Source organism: Chanodichthys erythropterus, chromosome 24, assembly GCF_024489055.1.
Source record: "Chanodichthys erythropterus isolate Z2021 chromosome 24, ASM2448905v1, whole genome shotgun sequence".
Taxonomy (NCBI): Eukaryota; Metazoa; Chordata; class Actinopteri; order Cypriniformes; family Xenocyprididae; genus Chanodichthys; species Chanodichthys erythropterus.
Window position 1 is genome coordinate 13616642 of NC_090244.1, and position 18085 is coordinate 13634726.

Consider the following 18085-nt stretch of genomic DNA (forward strand, 5'->3'; position numbering starts at 1 on the left):
GCATGGAAGAAGCTAGGCAAATAAAAATTAGCATAGCATTAATGCATTTCAATGTTTGACCAACGAAAATTTTTGTATAGTAAACAATTTGGTATCCCTCACTTTATATAAATCTGAGTGAAAACCAGTTTGTCTCAACCATTACTGTTCATTGGCTGTCAACAGCAGCGCGCGCTGCAACATGGTGCGCGTGTCCCCCTGGCTCATGACGCCGTCAAGCAAGCCGTGCGCGTGCTGCCGAGCTGTAAACCCGCTGTCAAACAGTCCGGACGAGCGCGAGAGACATCCATACCTATCCGAACAGCTGCAGCTTCCTGACACATAAGATGTGCTGGAGACGCAAAGCCGAAACGTTATACGGGAGATCATTCCGCCGGGCTGTATGAGAGCAGAACCGCCGCCAAAAGCGTAAAGGATTTGTGCCTGTTTCTGCGCGCGCTGCGCACGTGGGGATGTTGCGATGGCATGCACTAGGAGAACCAAAACTTTGGTGTCCACGTGTGTGATTTTAAGCGGCATGACCAATATTTTGTGTCTGCTCTACGTCGGATGGATCACCAATTATGTGTCTAATAACAGCAACGTCAAAGTTGCAGGGAGGACGCATGAGAAAAAGTTTGATGATGACAACAGAGGAGAAACCCTGAGGATTATAGAGAGACTGGACAGGCTGGAGAGTGTTGTTAACCAGCACATACAAGGTAGTGATGTATTTATATGACAGCACATGATTTATAATAATTAATTGCATGTATCACAGTCCTACTTGCATGAGGATCAATACAGGTTTAAAGGTGCTTTGCTCTTCAGATGCTGATGAGCCTCTTTAATGGCTCTGTTTCTATAAACACCCACATGCATGAATCATATATTTATAGAGATGCAATGGATTCCGATCTTAATACTATACAACACCTCTATGTGGACTGTATTCAGCCCCTAACAGATCTCTGTATTCAGCTGGTGCAGTGTAAACTCAGGTTTATTGCAGCTAGAGAGGGGGGCATAAATTTAGCACTTGGCAAAGTCCTCACGTAAACATCAGTCCCACGGCTGGTGCCATCATGTTGCTTTGCTGAACTCAAACAGGACAGCTGGGGAGTGATGATAACCCACAACAGTTTGAACAGCCTCTCATCCTGGATGATTAATCACCATTAGTGTACTGTTGATGTAAATCTGATTCAGTAGTGTTAAAAATGTTGGCATTGGAATGAAATAAGGGGGTGTTGTCTCCAAAATAAACTCCCATTTATGCCTTAACAGGCTTTGTGTGAGTAATTGTATTTCTGTAAAGTATTAATGCATGCGTTAATCTTGTTGAGAAGCATTTGGCTGGATTTATGGGATATGTTGGCCTGTGCTATAAGTATAGCTCCTGTGCTGAGCTCAAGGTCTTAAAGCTCGCTTCTTGCTCGGCGCAGTCATAGTGAAGCCATAAATGTCAATCAGAATATACCCTGAACACCTACATGGTGAGGCACTTAAGCAATTGAGTGTATCATGCTACTGTTTTGCACATTTCTCGCTTGTCATCTAAGTATTTTATTTTAGGTGAAGTGTGTTTTAAAAAAAATATTACACAGAGTAAACCATAGCCATTCTGATTTCCCTAAAAAGTGTAAACATTGTGGCTCTGGTCTTGTCAGAACATATTTGTTTGAGCCTTCGGATTAGCCCGACAACAGCAACATTAGATCAGCCAATAGCATGAGTTTGGGGCGGGGCTATTTGTTTGTCCAACCAATGGAAGATGGATGGGATATTCAGAGAAACCTGTTTGAAAACAACTGTTGTTTTTGCATTTTCATTTAGGGACTCTAGAGTAGTGCAGTGGTTCATAGCCTTTTTGATATTTTTGGTATTTCTGCTGTAACTGAGAAATATACATGTTTATTAATAGATTTTTTTTTTTATCGACAGAAACTGAGAGAGTTAAAGGGTTAGTTCACCCAAAAATCACTTACTCTCATGCCGTTCCACACCCGTAAGACCTTCGTTAATCTTCAGAACACAAATTAAGATATTTTAGTTCGAAGCACAGATGAATCAGTGTGTCGAATCTGCTGTTTGGAGCGCCAAAGTCACTTGATTTCAGCCGTTGGCAGTTTGACAAGCGATCTGAATCATGATTCGACACACTGATTCATTATGCTCCGAATCTTCCTGAAGCATTGTTTTGAAATCGGCCATCACAATATAAGTCGATATTTTGTTTTTTGGCGCTCCAAAAATATTCTCGTCGCTTTATAATATTAATATTGAACCACTGTACTCACATGAACTGATTTAAATATGTTTTTAGTACCTTTATGGATCTAGATAGAAGAAATGTCATTGCTCCCTATGCAGGCCTCACAGAGCCATTTTCAACTAAAATATCTTAATTTGTGTTATGAAGATTAACGAAGGTCTTACGGGTGTGAGATCTATTCAAAAATGTCCTTTTAGGTTTAGAAATGAATTTTAATATGTCAACAAAAATGTATTCATTTAAATACTTTTATTTAGTATTTTTATTAGAATTTTATTCTGTACTTTCAGAGCATAAGTCAAAGACATAAGTCTCAGAGAAAGAAATAATCCAAGCGCCTCAGATTTGCTTGGAGTTTCTTCTAGTTTTACGATGACTGAGTCAGTGGCTTCTGCCAGAGAGTCTTATTTCTCCGAAATCCATTAAAAGTGAAGAGTCCGGTTTTCACGCCCATCTGAACTGTCTGATTGCATTGTCATTGGCAGAGACTGAGACCGGACCTCCAGTTAGCGTTGGCATGAGCAGCAGTGTTGATGTGCTGTCTTACTGAGAGAAAGAAATGTAGCCAATTGTTCCCCTGTAATCCAGTTTCAATTAGCAAATGCGAACATTGGTTAGTGGAAGACCAATGTGGGAATACCAACTTTATTATTTGGCTTTGCTTGTGACAGCCAGGGTTACTTGTTCTGGTGTGGTCATTTGAAATGCGGAGTGTAAGGTGCCGTAGGTGCATGTCTATAGCTATATTTCCATCACCCTGTTTTTATGCGCATTTTGAAGTATTGCATCCAAAACGAGTGATGGAAATGGCAAATTTTGAAGAAAAAAAAATCCCTTAATTTGCAAACAAGTCTTTTAATGTTCACTTGAGGTGGTTTTTGACTTGTGCGAGAAAGAGCTAATGCGAATAATGGGAGATGGAAACGCATTTGCTGAATAAATTCTGACGTAGCGAACATTAAACCCACTGTCTACACTGATGGCGTTTTGATTAGTAGGCTACCTAATTCTTCCTTTCCGACAATCCTACTTAAAGTCACGATTATCTTGATGGTTCTACAGATTATTTTAGATTTTCCTGTGGTGTGATGTGCGTTAAGAGTGATGGAATCTGCTCGGAAGAACGTTGGGGCTGCACCAAACTCAAATTATAAATATCCAACATTTTGAAATCCTGTTGAGTGGGGGGAACCCAGAGAACAAACGCACACACACTCCATGGATTGTCAAGGAGAACAAAACTATACCAAATCAGAAAGTGAGCTGACGGAAAACGAAAGCACATCACGACTTTATCTAAACCTTTTTCTTTTGTCTACAATTTTTCTGTAAAAAGCAGTCCAAACACTACTATCGCAATTTCTTCTTGCCTGTCCTCCACAATGATTGTTTAATTTGAAGTCATGTTTGACCGTGAGAGTTTTTGCGAGATATCCTTTGTTCACAGTCGGGACTCTAGTTCAGGGATTGGCAAACTTGGTCCTGGAGGGCCACTGTCAGAGTTTAGGTCCGACCCTTGTAAAACTCACCTGACAGTATCTTTCTAATAATCTTAAAGCAGGGGGTCTCAACCCTGGTCCTCGAAGGCCACTCTCCTGCAGAGTTTAGCTCCAACCTTGATCAAACTCAGCTGCCTGTAGCTTTCTATTCATTCTGAAAAGCATCATTAGTTGGTTCAGCTGTGTTTGTTAAGGGTTGGAGCAGAAAAGTGGCCCTCCAGGACCAGGGTTGAGATCGCCTGTCCTAAAGACTTTGATTAGATGGTTCAGGTGTGTTTGATTAGGGTTACAGCAAAACTCTGCAGGCAGTGGCCCTCCAGGACTGAGTTTGCCCTTCCCTGCTCTAGTTGTTTATGAATGGAATCTGTTAGTGTGCTGTGCTGGCTTGGTCACGTTGCGGCGCTCTATAGGAACAAAATTGGTTTTTTATCATCATGTTTGTGGTCTCTCACATTTTGAAAATCTGATAAGATTTTAAAGGCGCCCTAGAATCAAAAATTTAATTTACCTCGGCATAGCTGAGTACATGGAAAGACATACGTTGAGTTTCAAACTCCATTGCTTCCTCCTTATTATATAAATCTCATTTGTTTAAAAGACCTCCGGAAAACAGGCGAATCTCAACATAACACCGACTGTTACATAACAGTCGGGATCATTAATATGTATGACCCCAATATTTGCATATGCCAGCCCATGTTCAAGGCATTACACAAGGGCAGCCAGTATTAACGTCTGGATCTGCACAGCTGAATCATCAGACTAGGTAAGCAAGCAAGAACAATAGTGAAAAATGGCAGAAGGAGCAATAATAACTGACATGATCCATGATATCATATTTTTAGTGATATTTGTAAATTGCCTTTTCTAAATGTTTCGTTAGCATGTTGCTAATGTACTGTTAAATGTGGTTAAAGTTACCATTGTTTCTTACTGTATTCACGGAGACAAGAGCCGTCGCTATTTTCATTTTTAAACACTTGCAGTCTGTATAATTCATAAACACAACTTCATTCTTTGTAAATCTCTCCAACAGTGTAGCATTAGCCCGTTACCACAGATTATAGCCTCAAACTCATTCAGAATCAAATGTAAACATCCAAATAAATATTATACTCACAGGAATCGATGCATGCATGCAGCATGAATGACGAACATCTTGGAAAGATCCATTTGAGGGTTATATTAGCTGTGTGAACTTTGGCTATGCACTGTATAACTGCACTTATAGTTGAGAGCTCGGGAGGGCAGGGAGCGAGAGATTTAAAGGGGCCGCAGCCTGAATCGGTGCATAGTTAATAATGCCCCAAAATAGGCAGTTAAAAACATTTATTAAAAAAAATCTATGGGGTATTTTGAGCTGAAACTTCAGAAACACATTCAGGGGACACCTTAGACTTATATTACATATTTTGAAAAGACGTTCTACAGCACCTTTAAAAATCTTTTAGTGTGGGCCAGCCTTTAGCAGAACTTTTCTTCGGATTTAATTAAAATAGCTTAATTTGTGTTCTGAAGGTGAATGAAGGCCTTACAGGTGTGGAATGACATGAGGGTGAGTAATAAATGACATTATTTTCATTTTTGGGTGAACTAACCCTTTAAAGTGATAGTACACTCAAAAGGAATATTCTGCCATCATTTACTCACTCATGTTGCTTCAGACCCATATAATTTAATTTCTTATGCAGAACACAAAAAAATGTCCAGCCTTTTGTGTGAAACAGCTTCTCAAATTAGAAAAAAAAATACACTAAATATAGTCCATCAGGAATTGACTGGATAATGATATGCATGGATTAATCATTTATAATAAACGTTGCAATATTCCAAAAAAACTAATTGTCTTTTTTGTTATATATATATATATATATATATATATATATATATATATATATATATATATATATATATATATATATCTTTATGTACTTTAAGTAAACCATTCATCGGTTAATATCCACAAGTCCAAACCTTATATGACTATGCGTAAAGACTGTATCTATGCCAACTTGGTGCACTCATATTACTATGAATGGGAGAAAGCGCATTATGATTAATTAAGTCCCGCCTTTTAAACAAAAGAGCCAATCACAAATCGGTAAAGTTGTCACATCACTGTAGCTAACAGTAACATTGACTCAACCAATGGTGTGAGTTTGGGGCAGGGCTACCAAATTGGATGACCAATTAGCATGCAAGGAGAGTGTTTGAGAAACCGCCTTGACAATTTGGTAATGTATGTGGCTCTTTTTAATTTTAATGTTTATTAAATAGTAATACAGCTTCATTTGACACATTTTTCCACAACAAAATCCATTCCACAGATTTCCCAGCAAAAATCAGTGCTTAAAATGTGAGTCCACAGTTTCCATTTGCACATGGCCATTTAAATATGCTTCCCTCCTCTTTGAAGCCTTCATAAGCATGGTCCATAACTGGATCCAGTATATGGCGAATACAGTAGAGTCTTGTTTGAATGCTCATGTGTGATTGCTGTGCAAACAGCTGCTGAGTTTTTCTGTAGATCTGAAAAGCAGTGCTATAACTTACCCATTCTCTTCCCATTTTCACACAGCTCTTCACTGGAGATCAGCAGGGTGTCAGAGTGCTATAAAAATACCGCCTTCATACTATTATCTTTTCTTCTTCGTGCCTTGTTCACAAGTTCATAAGTTCATGAGTCACACTTTCGAGCCGAGTGTTACCGCGCTAATTTATTTAGGACTGTCTCATTATGGTGCACTTTCCCGACAATTAACGCTGGATGTTTTTGCACGCGCACCCCGCAGGCATGTGTTGTTCTGTCGTTTCGCCTCTGTTAACTACCACCTGAGATTGTTATCGTTATCAAAGGTGTTTTTGTCCACGGTTCTCTCATTATGGGATAAGGCACACAAGGGCTCGTTTTAACACTACACTTCACTTGCTGATGGGAAATGAAGGAGAAATGCCAAAGGGAAGGAGTGAAGTGGGAAGATGATACTAGATAACATGGAGGTTAGAAGGGGCGTTAAAACTGCACACTGGAAAGTTGCTTCCACAGTCTGTGTTTTTTCTCAAAATGTCTTGATTGGCTCTTTAAATGTGTTGTAGTTAATTAAAGGTGAGTAATTGATCAGACACCAATCAGATTTTGATAATTAAACGAGTTGTCTCTGTGGTGGCAAGGCGTGCTGAGTCTAGAGACAGTGAAAATAAAGTCTTGCTGTGAAAAGATATTTTTTTGTTTTTATGATCAAGGTACATGATAACCACTAAAAGATTTGTTGTGCACAACTGGATGCAAGATAAAAGTATGGATGCACCAATATTAAAAAATCTATGAAATGTACCGATATTAGAAATCTATGACATGGAAAATCACCCTATCTATTTTCTAAATGTATCTTGTGCCCCATTTTACTATTTTAAAGGTTCCTAATTTTGTTTTGTAGGTCTCCTACAAATGTATTTATTTTTTTCTATGCATCCAAGGTTAAAAAAACACTTTTCTCATAATATACATTGCAGTAGGGCTTGGGCGATATGGCTGAAAAAAAATTTCATGATAAAATTTTCATATCAGTCGATATCGATTATTATCACAATACGATTATTATCACGATAAATGTCAAATCTTTATTCCTTTCAAGTTTAAAGGCAAATTTTTGCTCCTACGTGAAAGTTGTGGAAATCAGACCATTAATTGTGGTTTTAAAGGGGACCTATAATGTCCCTTTTACAAGATGTAATATGTAAAAGTCTCTGGTGTCCTCAGAATGTCTGTGAATTTTCAGCTCAAAATACCTGACAGATCATTTATTATAACTTGTCAAATTTGCCCCTATTTGGGTGTAATCAAAAACACACCGTTTTTCTGTGTGTCCCTTTAAATGCAAATGAGCTGCTGCTCCCAGCCGCTTTCCAGTAAAGGTCCGGTGTGAACGCACCATAACAGCTCACCCTTCAGTTGCTCAACAACAACAAAACTGGAGAATCTCACGCAGCCAAAATGACGCTTGTCAGTAATGGTGTTCAGCCTTACATTGTTCAAACCGGAGTCGGACACTGATGGAGAGACTCAGGAAGAAGTTACAACTTTTAGAATGTAACTGGTTAGTGGATAAATTTATGTAGTTGTTATTAGGGATGTGGATTTCAAGCAAAAACAAATCGCAGGGAATTATTCGAATATTATTAGAAAATCGCACCCCTCCCCCGCATTCACGCATGTATAGGCTAATGTACACACACATAAACGGAAAAAGAGAGGGAGAGACCATTTACGCTTTCAAACTTTTTTTCACGGTCATTCATAACGGCGCGGAGCAGACTGAAAATGCTCGCTCTTTGCACCATTATGAACGCCCGTGTGGCCGTGAGCCTTTTACTTTCACTTTCAAATTAGCGCCAGTTTGGTAGCGGCGATTGCTTGAATGCTGGGTTCATTGTTATTTTTAATGAAAAACACAACAACAAAGCAGTACAATGACAAAACCGCTTAAATGGACGCTTTTACATTTCGATTTGAAACCAAAACTTCCACCATCGTTTTGTCAGTCAAGAGTGAGGCGAAGTGAGGTGAAATATCTGACTGACTGTTGCTGATTTGTGCTGCGACTCTCGTTCGGGTCGCGCTGAATTGAGTAGACGTTTAAATTTTAAATGTAGTGTCTGTTCTCTTACTGAACTAAACGATTTTTATTACTATAAAAAACAAAAATCAAAACGACGGTGGGTGGCGGTGCCGCGGTGGGCAAGTGATGATACCGGTGTTGTGGCTGAACACCGCCTATCGCAGCAAGCCTATCTCAAGCCATAATGATTTTAGGCTGCCTAAACGCGTAATAACATATTGTGAACAGAATGAATGGCACTTATGTTAAAATTAATTTTAATGTGTCTGTTCTATGCTGCACAAGTCTAGTGTGTGTGTGAGGCAATGTCTGAGCTGATCAGCTAACCAAAATACGTGACTGTTACATAACTGCAACGTAATTTGGTGACCAAACTTTCGTAGTGGCGATGTAACTAGTTACGTCGTGGCAACCGGAAAAGTGAAAGGTGCCTATATGTCGCCACAACGTAACTAGTTAGTAGCTAACTGCGACGTCGTGGCAACGTTGTGTATCAATAGTTGTGTGTTGGTCATCAGTTGGTAATTCTTATATTTATTTATTTTTCTATGGGCGGACATGCAGTAGTTTAACCTAATTTATGTCCTCATTTGCCCAAACTAATGTAAAGGCTATTCCAACAGCTGTGAACGATGAATGCAGACTCTAAATGAATTCAATTCATTTATTTTGAAAAACACACAGAACATGAACAAAACTCCAAATAAAAATAATAAAATACACTCAAACTATAAATAAAAACATATAGCCTACAGCGAAACATAAAATAAGAGCATTCAAGACGTTTTGCTCTTAGTATCATTAGCTATGCTAACGTAACATTTTGCTAACATATATTTCAGACGATCAAGGAAATCACAGAGGTAAAAATATTAACAAAAGTACTTAAAGTAGACTTTGGGTAATGTTACTTAACCAATCTGACGCAGTTGTTGAACTTTATTGCTATAAAACTGACGAGAAACACGGAGAAACGTCGACGCTGTCCTCTCCAGCAGCTTGAATGTTTTCCCAGTTGCCATGGCAACTCTAACGGCCACCTGCACTAACATAAACATAACAATAAAAAAAGGTTTTGCGTCTTTCCAAAGTTAACTTTATAAATTTTTATAAAAGCCATTTATTCGTTGTCACCTCGGAAAAATAAATTCTTCTCTCAGAAAAATTAACTTATCAACATACTGTGGGCACGCGCGCACTCCATTTGTGGAGGCGCGCGCTGTATGTCACGTCACTATATATAAAAAAACAGTCATCCATACTCTGATTTGGTGAAAAGAAACATTTTTTTTCTTAAGGGGACATTTCAGTCTTGTGTCTGACATTTAATTACACGTTTTATATTGCAAATTCTGTTAATAATAACATATAAAGAATGTGTAAATGATGGTAATGAAATTACGAGCACATGACGTTGCTGTTACGTTGCCAGTAAGTCATGGAATGACCATTATATTACGAATAGAGGACGTATCTGGAACGTCCTTGGTAATCTTGTAACGTTAGGAGAACGTACTGACGACGTTGTGAGATGGTAATCTGAAGGTAATGAAATTACTGGCATGCGACGTCGTAGTTACGTTGTCAGTTAGTAAGTCATGACATTACCAAAAAGTACGAATACATTACGTAACTGTTACGTCGTAGGTTAGCTGGGTGACAGCTTTTAAGTGTGTTATTGGCAGCGAGCGCCACCCTCTGGTTACAAGTCACCACCGCATAAAATGGGGAATTTTATTAAGACTATAATCGCACAACCTAATCGATTTTCTATAATTAAATCAACTAATCGAATATTCGAAAATCGTGACATATCCCTAGTTGCTATGGAGTTGATTCAACTCATCGACTAGCATGTGCCGTCATTGACCTTTGTTTGTGAAGCAGTCTTCTTTACAAATGTATCCACTAACCGTTCTGTCCAGTTGCATTCTAAAAGTTGTAACTTCTTTCTGAGACTTTTCATCAGTGTCCAACTCCGGTTTGAACAATGTAAGGCTGAACATCGTCATTTTGGCTGCACGAGATTCTCCAGCTTTGTTGTTGTTGAGCAACAGGCCAGGAGCAGCAGCTCATTTGCATTTAAAATGACACACACAAAAGCAGCATGTTTTTGCTCACACCCAAATAGGTGCAAATTTGACAAGCTATCATAAATTATCTGTGGGGTATTTTGAGCTGAAACTTCACAGACACATTCTGGAGACACCTGAGACTTATAATACATCTTGTAAAAGGGGCATTATAGGTCCTCATTAAAAGTGAAATTATTAGAGTTATTAGAATAATTATAAGGGTTAATATTTTTAGCTATCACTTACATGCAACACAGAATGCAATATTTAATTCTTTACTAATCTTCTTGTGCAACATGCTTTGAGCTGAATCAGGCGTCATTGTGTTTGCTCAACAGGGAAACGGCTGTACACGAAAGGAGGCAATATCACAAGCTAAGCGTGTAAAGTGCCCCTAAGTCATGTTTGGGGTCAGGATTATGGTTAATCACAATGCGTGGGAGGCGTTTCCGTTTGATTCAGAACTGTTTTTTCTAGCTCTTGTTTGCCTTTGTCATGATGAGGTCAGCTCCTGATAAACACTTTTCTTCCCTTCTGTCAGTGAGCTCCATTTAGGGTGCATCCGGCTGCACTTATTTGTCAGCTTGTCTCATGGATGTCTGTCGTCCGGAGAACAGCCCGTAATCAAGCTAGAGTTTCGGTAATCCTCAGAGCTTGAAACTATTTCAGTTTTATTCCACCGTCAAGTCAGATGTGAGCTGAGGGAGGAGGTTGGAATGAATGACAATGTGATTTGTATTTGTGATTACATTTACTGAAATCTGACAACTGATGCAGATACAAATTTATAGTGAGGAGACTTGTCTGATTCAGTACATTGATCCAATTGAGACTGATTCGTTAGAAAGAATCGCCTTAGTTGATTCACATGTTAGACAGCACTTAGGTCTGTATGTTCGTTTGTTGTGTGCCGATAGCCAAGCAAACAGTCATGTGGTGCTGCTCCTGAACAGCTATTCAGGAAACACTCACTGAGCCAATGACCCAGGGTTAAAAATTGAGTCATTTGCCCTTGACTAACCGAGCGAGACCAAATACTGTGTGCGGTTGAGATGTCCTTGCTTGCATGAGTGACAGTTCCTTGAATATCACAGACAACCTGTAGCATGTTAAGTCTCCTGAAGCTGTTCTAGCTATTATTTGGCGGCAACAAATAAAATTAAACTACTCTAGCTAACTGAGTAAAAGAAAGCTCTTTAAACTTGTGTTTATTTGTCTTGCTTGGAGAAACTGACACTTTTTTTCTTGGTAATTTTAGCAAAATAAACTCAGATGCAAATCTTATAACATGTCTATTGAGTTAGTTGCTAGTATGAATATATAGAATATACACATTTATACAACAGTTCTTTCTGGTTCTCGAATCTGATTGGCTGAGAGCCATGTGATATTGTAAAATTATTGCCACGGGATTTCGAGAATTGCCATTCTCACAGCGAGTGTCATGGCGGACGAGCAAACCCACCATATTTTTATAGATACTACTGTTATTTTGTAACAGAATGTAGTTTTAAGAGTTTATAAAGTGAGAATATAGTTATTTGGACCTCAGATATGCGATGTAATTTGAAAATTTGTTTGGATGTTTTTCAGAGCTCCAGGTCGTCAGCGGCCATTCAGCGCTCATGTACCCGCAAGGAACAGCTTCATCTCGGCCAGTCCTTCGGGAATTTGCCGCTGGTTCTTATGTAGATAGAGTTTAAACATGAGGTATAATTCGTTTTGGGTATATCAAACAGGCAGTCTTTGGTCTTATTAATCTATTACTTGTTCCAGAGCTAATAGATTTGGCTTAAGGGCTATATTAAGTTTCATAACTTTATATTTACACTGAAATTAAACTAAAATGCCCTTTTTTTTGGTATTGAGAAAGAGTCCGTTAGTGATTTTGACTTCCGTGAAAGTCGCATTAATACAGTGAGTCAGTCCTAAAGAATTTTATATTGAAATGGACTGAAACAAGGAAACAAGGACATTGTTTTTACTTTAATCTTACGAGACAGTACTGACAAATGCATTGACTAGCGCTGTCATGGAAGTGATGACAGCCTGATGTTAAAAAAAAGGACAAAGATATCGCTGATTTTGTGATTATGAATATAAGATTGACCTGAACAATATCAGCTAGATGCAGGTAATACACTCGCTCAAGCGATCTCTCTCTCATATAATACTCTACATATTACAGTGAGTTTCAATGAAGCAACTCAACATTTCTTTGTTACTAGTTCTAAAGTGACGTTTTAGAATTTGTAAAAGAGGCTTGGGTTCAACTGTTAAACTGTCAACTTGAGATTTGAATCATTGGCGGAAGGAAGTAGTTCCTCACAAAAGAAGGTTTTGAAAGACAATCCGATGTTGTTCATTATTTATTTACACACTTGTGTCGTCAAACTGTTGTAACACAATATCACAGCCGTGCGATATGGCTGTATATCAGCACGCTGTGATCACCTACCGACGAATAGCTATACTACTATATATAGGTATACTACATTTAACATATGCTTTTAGATATTAGGTATTCTTGTAGATATACATACATAATGAAAAGAACAAACACTAGATACTCAACTAAAAGAATGAAAGGACCTTTAGGTTCATCATAGAGCAGAAAACAAACCATGGCGACTGTCTGTCATAGCTGGATATCTCATACACTGACCCATGAGGATTTCATAGACTGGGCTATGGCTCGCCCAGCGGGTGCACCTAAGGGACTGAATTCAAATGTCTCTCTGTGACTTTATTAACCTTTGCACTGGTTAGAGAGTGCACAAGTATATCGCCCACAGCAGGAGCTGAATCTTAAATCTCTAATCACACATGCGCCACACAGCATCCTGACAATTGTGCTCAAGTCGTGTGCATCAGGACAATAATGCCTCCTGAACAGAAGCAGAAAACAGTCAGTGCAGCTGTCTCTTGTTATCATGGTGCTAAAGTTGGAGAACCATTGTGTTTGCAATAAGGCCTGTATGACTGACTTAATGGATTCGGAAAAGTTGATATGTAATGCAGTTTGCTAACACACAAAAAAAAAGATGTTTTTTCACATCATGTTTGTATATGGCTATTTAACAGATTAAATTGTGGCTCAATCAGATTTTTATGGAAGCTTGTTTCCCCATGTAATAAAAAAAATTAAAAAAGGTAATTCTGACTTTTTTCTAAGAATTGTGAGATATAAATTCAGAACTCTGAGAGAAAAAAGTCAGAATTCTGAGATATAAACTCACAATTAAAAAAGGTAATTGCGACTCTAACGCACAATTCTGACTTTACTTGAAATTCTAAGTTTGTAACTCACAAAGCTGAAAAAAAATGACTCGCAATTGCAATTACAAGAAAAAAAGTCAACATTTTTAAATAAAAGTTGCAATTACCTTTTATATTTTTTATTCTGTAGCTAAAACAAGCTTCCATGCATATTAGAGCTGGAATCTATTGAATGGACTTAATGGGTTTTTTTCACCCAAATCTGAAAATTCTGTCATTTATTACTCACCCCCATGTTGTTCTACACCCCTAAGACCTTCGTTCATCTTTGGAACACAAATTAAGATATTTTTTGATGAAATCTGTTTGCTCAGACAGCAATGGTACTTCCTCTCTTAAGATCCATAAAGATACTAAAAACATATTTAAATCAGTTCATGTGAGTACAGTGGTTCTACCTTAATATTATAAAGCGACAAGAATATTTTGTTGTGTGCCAAAACAACAAAATAACGACTTTTTAACAATATCTAGTGATGGCCAATTTCAAAACACTGCTTCGGAGCATTACGAATCTTTTGTGTTGAATCAGTGATTTGGATCGCATATCAAACTGTCAAACTGCTGAAATCACGTGACTTTGGCGCTCCGAACCACTGATTTGATTCATAAAGCTCTGAAGCTTTATAAAGCAGTGTTTTGAAATCGGCCATCACTAGATATTGTTAAAAAGTTATTTTGGTTATTTTGGCACAAAAAATATTCTCGTTGCTTTATAATATTAAGGTAGAACCAATGTACTCACATGAACTGATTTAAATGTTTTTAGTAGCTTTATGGATCTTGAAAGAGGAAGTACCATTGCTGTCTATGCAGGCCTCACTGATTTCATCAAAAATATCTTAATTTGTGTTCAGAAGATGAACGAAGGTCTTACAGGTGTAGAACGACATGAGAGTGAGTAATAAATGACATTATTTTCATTTTTGGGTGAACTACCCCTTTAAAGGTAGGGTAAGCCATTTTTAAAAAACGCTGTTGGACATTGTTGATATCAACATCAACCCAAACAAACTCAACCCTTTCTTCATTGCTCCGCCTCCAAAACTCACCCTGCAATCCTAACCACCCTGCTCTGAGTCGGTCTCGAAACCCGGGCCGATCGCTGTTGGCAGGCTAGGCGAGAGCACTAACAATGACGCTAAACTCCGCATTCTTCTAGCGGTCATCAGTGTGCAGTGGTTTACCTGCACAACTCTCACTAGCTGGCCACTGCTACACACGCAGTGTGAGAGTGAATGTCTGTCACAGCTGATGTGTAACAAAATGCTTCATGAAAAATGAAGTACAGATGAAGAATGAACGACAAGGAAGCAAAAAAAATTAACGTACAGTACACAAGAGTAAATACAAACAAGCGTTTGTTGTTAGTCGCCAACAGCACAGCAGCTCCAGACAGTCAATGACAATCAAAACCCAGTTTTACTTGTGTGTGATTTGGAATCAAAGCAGTCTCCACATCTGTTTTCAGACCTTCCCGCTTAGCTCTCTCCAGTGCTGGAAAGCTTTTCTAATATTAACACGTGTCCTAAAGCCCAGTCATAAACCTTCATTCCAGTGATATTCTTTGGATCTCTTTTGTATTGTCTCATCTCTCTTTCTGCAGTCTTTTTTCAAATCTCCCTCTAGCTCGTTCTGTCTCCTCGACCGTCATACACCCCCTAATGCTGATAGGTTACACGTTTGTTGTTAGTGTCGGCCTATCAACTCAACTATCAAACCACATCCTGCATTGAGTTTTATAACTTCATCCTTATAACTTCTTACATTGTCTCTGGTTTTTGAAGGTCAGTAGATCTAATTATCAGTTATGAGATATAAATTTTGACTCCTGCTCAGCAAAAAGAGATGTTCCTCTGTATTAGACAATCCCAGCTGTAAGCTATTTTATAAAAATTGGTGAAAAACAAAATAAACCATGTCAAAAGTGGTGTAAATGACACACATATGAGTTCTGGATGGTCTTATGTGTCATGTTTTGACTGGATAATTTATTGTAAGGCAGTACTTGGCAGAAACTTTGCCCCTAGGAATTATTTTTCTGTCATATTTCACTCTCTGATATGGCATTTATGTAACATGTTTTTATTTAAATAAATAAGTAGCTCAAAAGAATCACAGATGGTGGAGTTTTGACTTTTTTGAGTGTGTGTAATAGGGACCTGTGCTGGGCTGTCAAGACTAAAGCTGACAGCTCACTCAATGCATTAGGCCACCTGTTAATGAACTGACATGAGAGGGAGGGAGGGAGAGTTAAGCGAGCAAAGATCTCTGCCATTTTAATCACAGAAGCTATCAATTACAATACACAAAGCTGCACTCCCGTTATAATCAATGATGCTTTACAACAAATCTCTTATTGACATTGTATTTATACTTTGTTGGTTATAATAAAAGGATTTGTGAGCATGCAGAACTCACACTGAACAAAAACTTCACCATTTTGAGCTGCGTTTAGAAGATTCTGACTAACTTAAACACTTCTGATTGGCCATTGTGTTGCAAAAAAAAAACATGCTGTAAATAGAAACATTTGACACTCTTCAACTTATTCAAATAAATGATAATATTGAACAAATAAATCTTTGGTAGGAAAAAAATTCTGATTTATCTGCAAATTATGTACTTGATTTAATTAAATATTTAATCTATTTACAGTCATAATTAATTTATGCCATTCTTATTTTAGGAACACCAATACACTATTCTGCTTCCATTGTTTGCAAGGTCACTACAGTAATTTCATCTAGAGCGTCTTGTGCTTTCATTTGTTTGGCAGAAGTGGTGAAGCTGGATGAGGCTGTAATCATCATTTTTTTTCTCCAGGATTGTGTTTTGCATGTAGAAATTAGAGGCAATGAGCTGTAACGTTTGATTTATGAGGCCAAAGTCATTCATTTTGCAAGGAACTGAACAAATATGCTGTTCTATAGAGGGGAAAAAATAGTTTTGCCTGTATGCAAAGCCTGTTAATGGTTCAGACACAGATTTGAGATTTGGAGCCCACACATAATAATGCATTATATCACCTGAGGGACATTCACTGTCATATAGCCCGTTTCAAATGGTGTTCTGACTATTAGCATGGCCATCCGAGGACACCCATGCACTCGTATGAACATCCTAGTGACTTCTAGGTCACCTGCTAATGTAATTACTAGCACAGCCCACGGCCGTCCATGTGAACAAAAGACTGTGCATTAAGTAGCTCAATTTCAAAGCAACTGAAATACCCCAGTTTTCTTGAAACACGTTTTTGTTGCTAGTCCTACAGTTTTTAATACAAGGCAGTGAATGTTATCATTGTGACAGGAAGTGTAATAAAATACAGCAAAAAGAAAATGGGCTTTTGTTGCATTTTTTAATACTGGTGTCAAGGAGAGAGGACTGCTAAACAAGATACGTGATTGGTTAGACTCTGACATAGTGATTCAAGGACAGGGTTGTGAGTGCAATAAAATTAATTGTATACATTTTTAGAACAGAGCTGTTACTAAAATGCACAAAGTTTCTATGGGTGGACACCCTCTACCCCAAGCTGAAATATTTCTTCATTTACACCAGGTTTAAATGTTAAATTATCCAATTTAAACCTGCAAATAAGCAAGATTTTAACAATAATTTGTTAAATATATATCATTATGACCACTGACAGGTGAAGTGAATAACACTGATTATCTCTTCATCACAGCACCTGTTAGTGGGTGGGATATATTAGGCAGCAAGTGAACATTTTTTCCTCAAAGTTGATGTGTTAGAAGCAGGAAAAATGGGCAAGTGTAAGGATTTGAGCGAGTTTGACAAGGGCCAAATTGTGATGGCTAGACGACTGGGTCAGAGCATCTCCAAAACTGCAGCTCTTGTAGGGTGTTCCTGGTCTGCAGTGGTCAGTATCTATCAAAAGTGGTCCAAGGAAGGAACAGTGGTAAACAGCGACAGGGTCATGGGCGGCCAAGGCTCATTGATGCACATGTGGAGCGAAGGCTGGCCGTGTGGTCCAATCCAACAGTCGAGCTACTGTAGCTCAAATTGCTCAAGAAGCTAATGCTGAATGAAATCCCAGAATACACAGTGCATCGCAGTTTGTTGCGTATGGGGCTGCATAGCAGCAGACCAGTCAGGGTGCCCATGCAGACCCCTGTCCACCGCTGAAAGCACCAACAGAGGGCACGTGAGCATCAGAACTGGACCACGGAGCAATAGAAGGTGGCCTGGTCTGATGAATCACATTTTCTTTTACATCACGTGGATGGTCGGGTGCGTGTGCATCACTTACCTGGGGAACACATGGCACCAGGATACACTATGGGAAGAAGGTAAGCCGGCGGAGGCAGTGTAATGATTTGGGCAATGTTCTGC

The 18085-nt window shown here is 38.6% G+C and overlaps 1 protein-coding gene across 1 annotated transcript in view; it reads left to right on the forward strand.

The window, feature by feature from the left end:
- The first annotated feature begins 370 nt into the window (after positions 1–370).
- galnt18a (UDP-N-acetyl-alpha-D-galactosamine:polypeptide N-acetylgalactosaminyltransferase 18a) overlaps positions 371–18085 on the forward strand; it is a 72798-nt gene continuing 55083 nt past the window's right edge. Inside the window, exon 1 of the mRNA XM_067379545.1 lies at positions 371–701. Coding sequence (XP_067235646.1) covers positions 461–701 — 241 coding nt within the window. The 5' untranslated portion in view covers positions 371–460. The remainder of the gene's footprint in view (positions 702–18085) is intronic.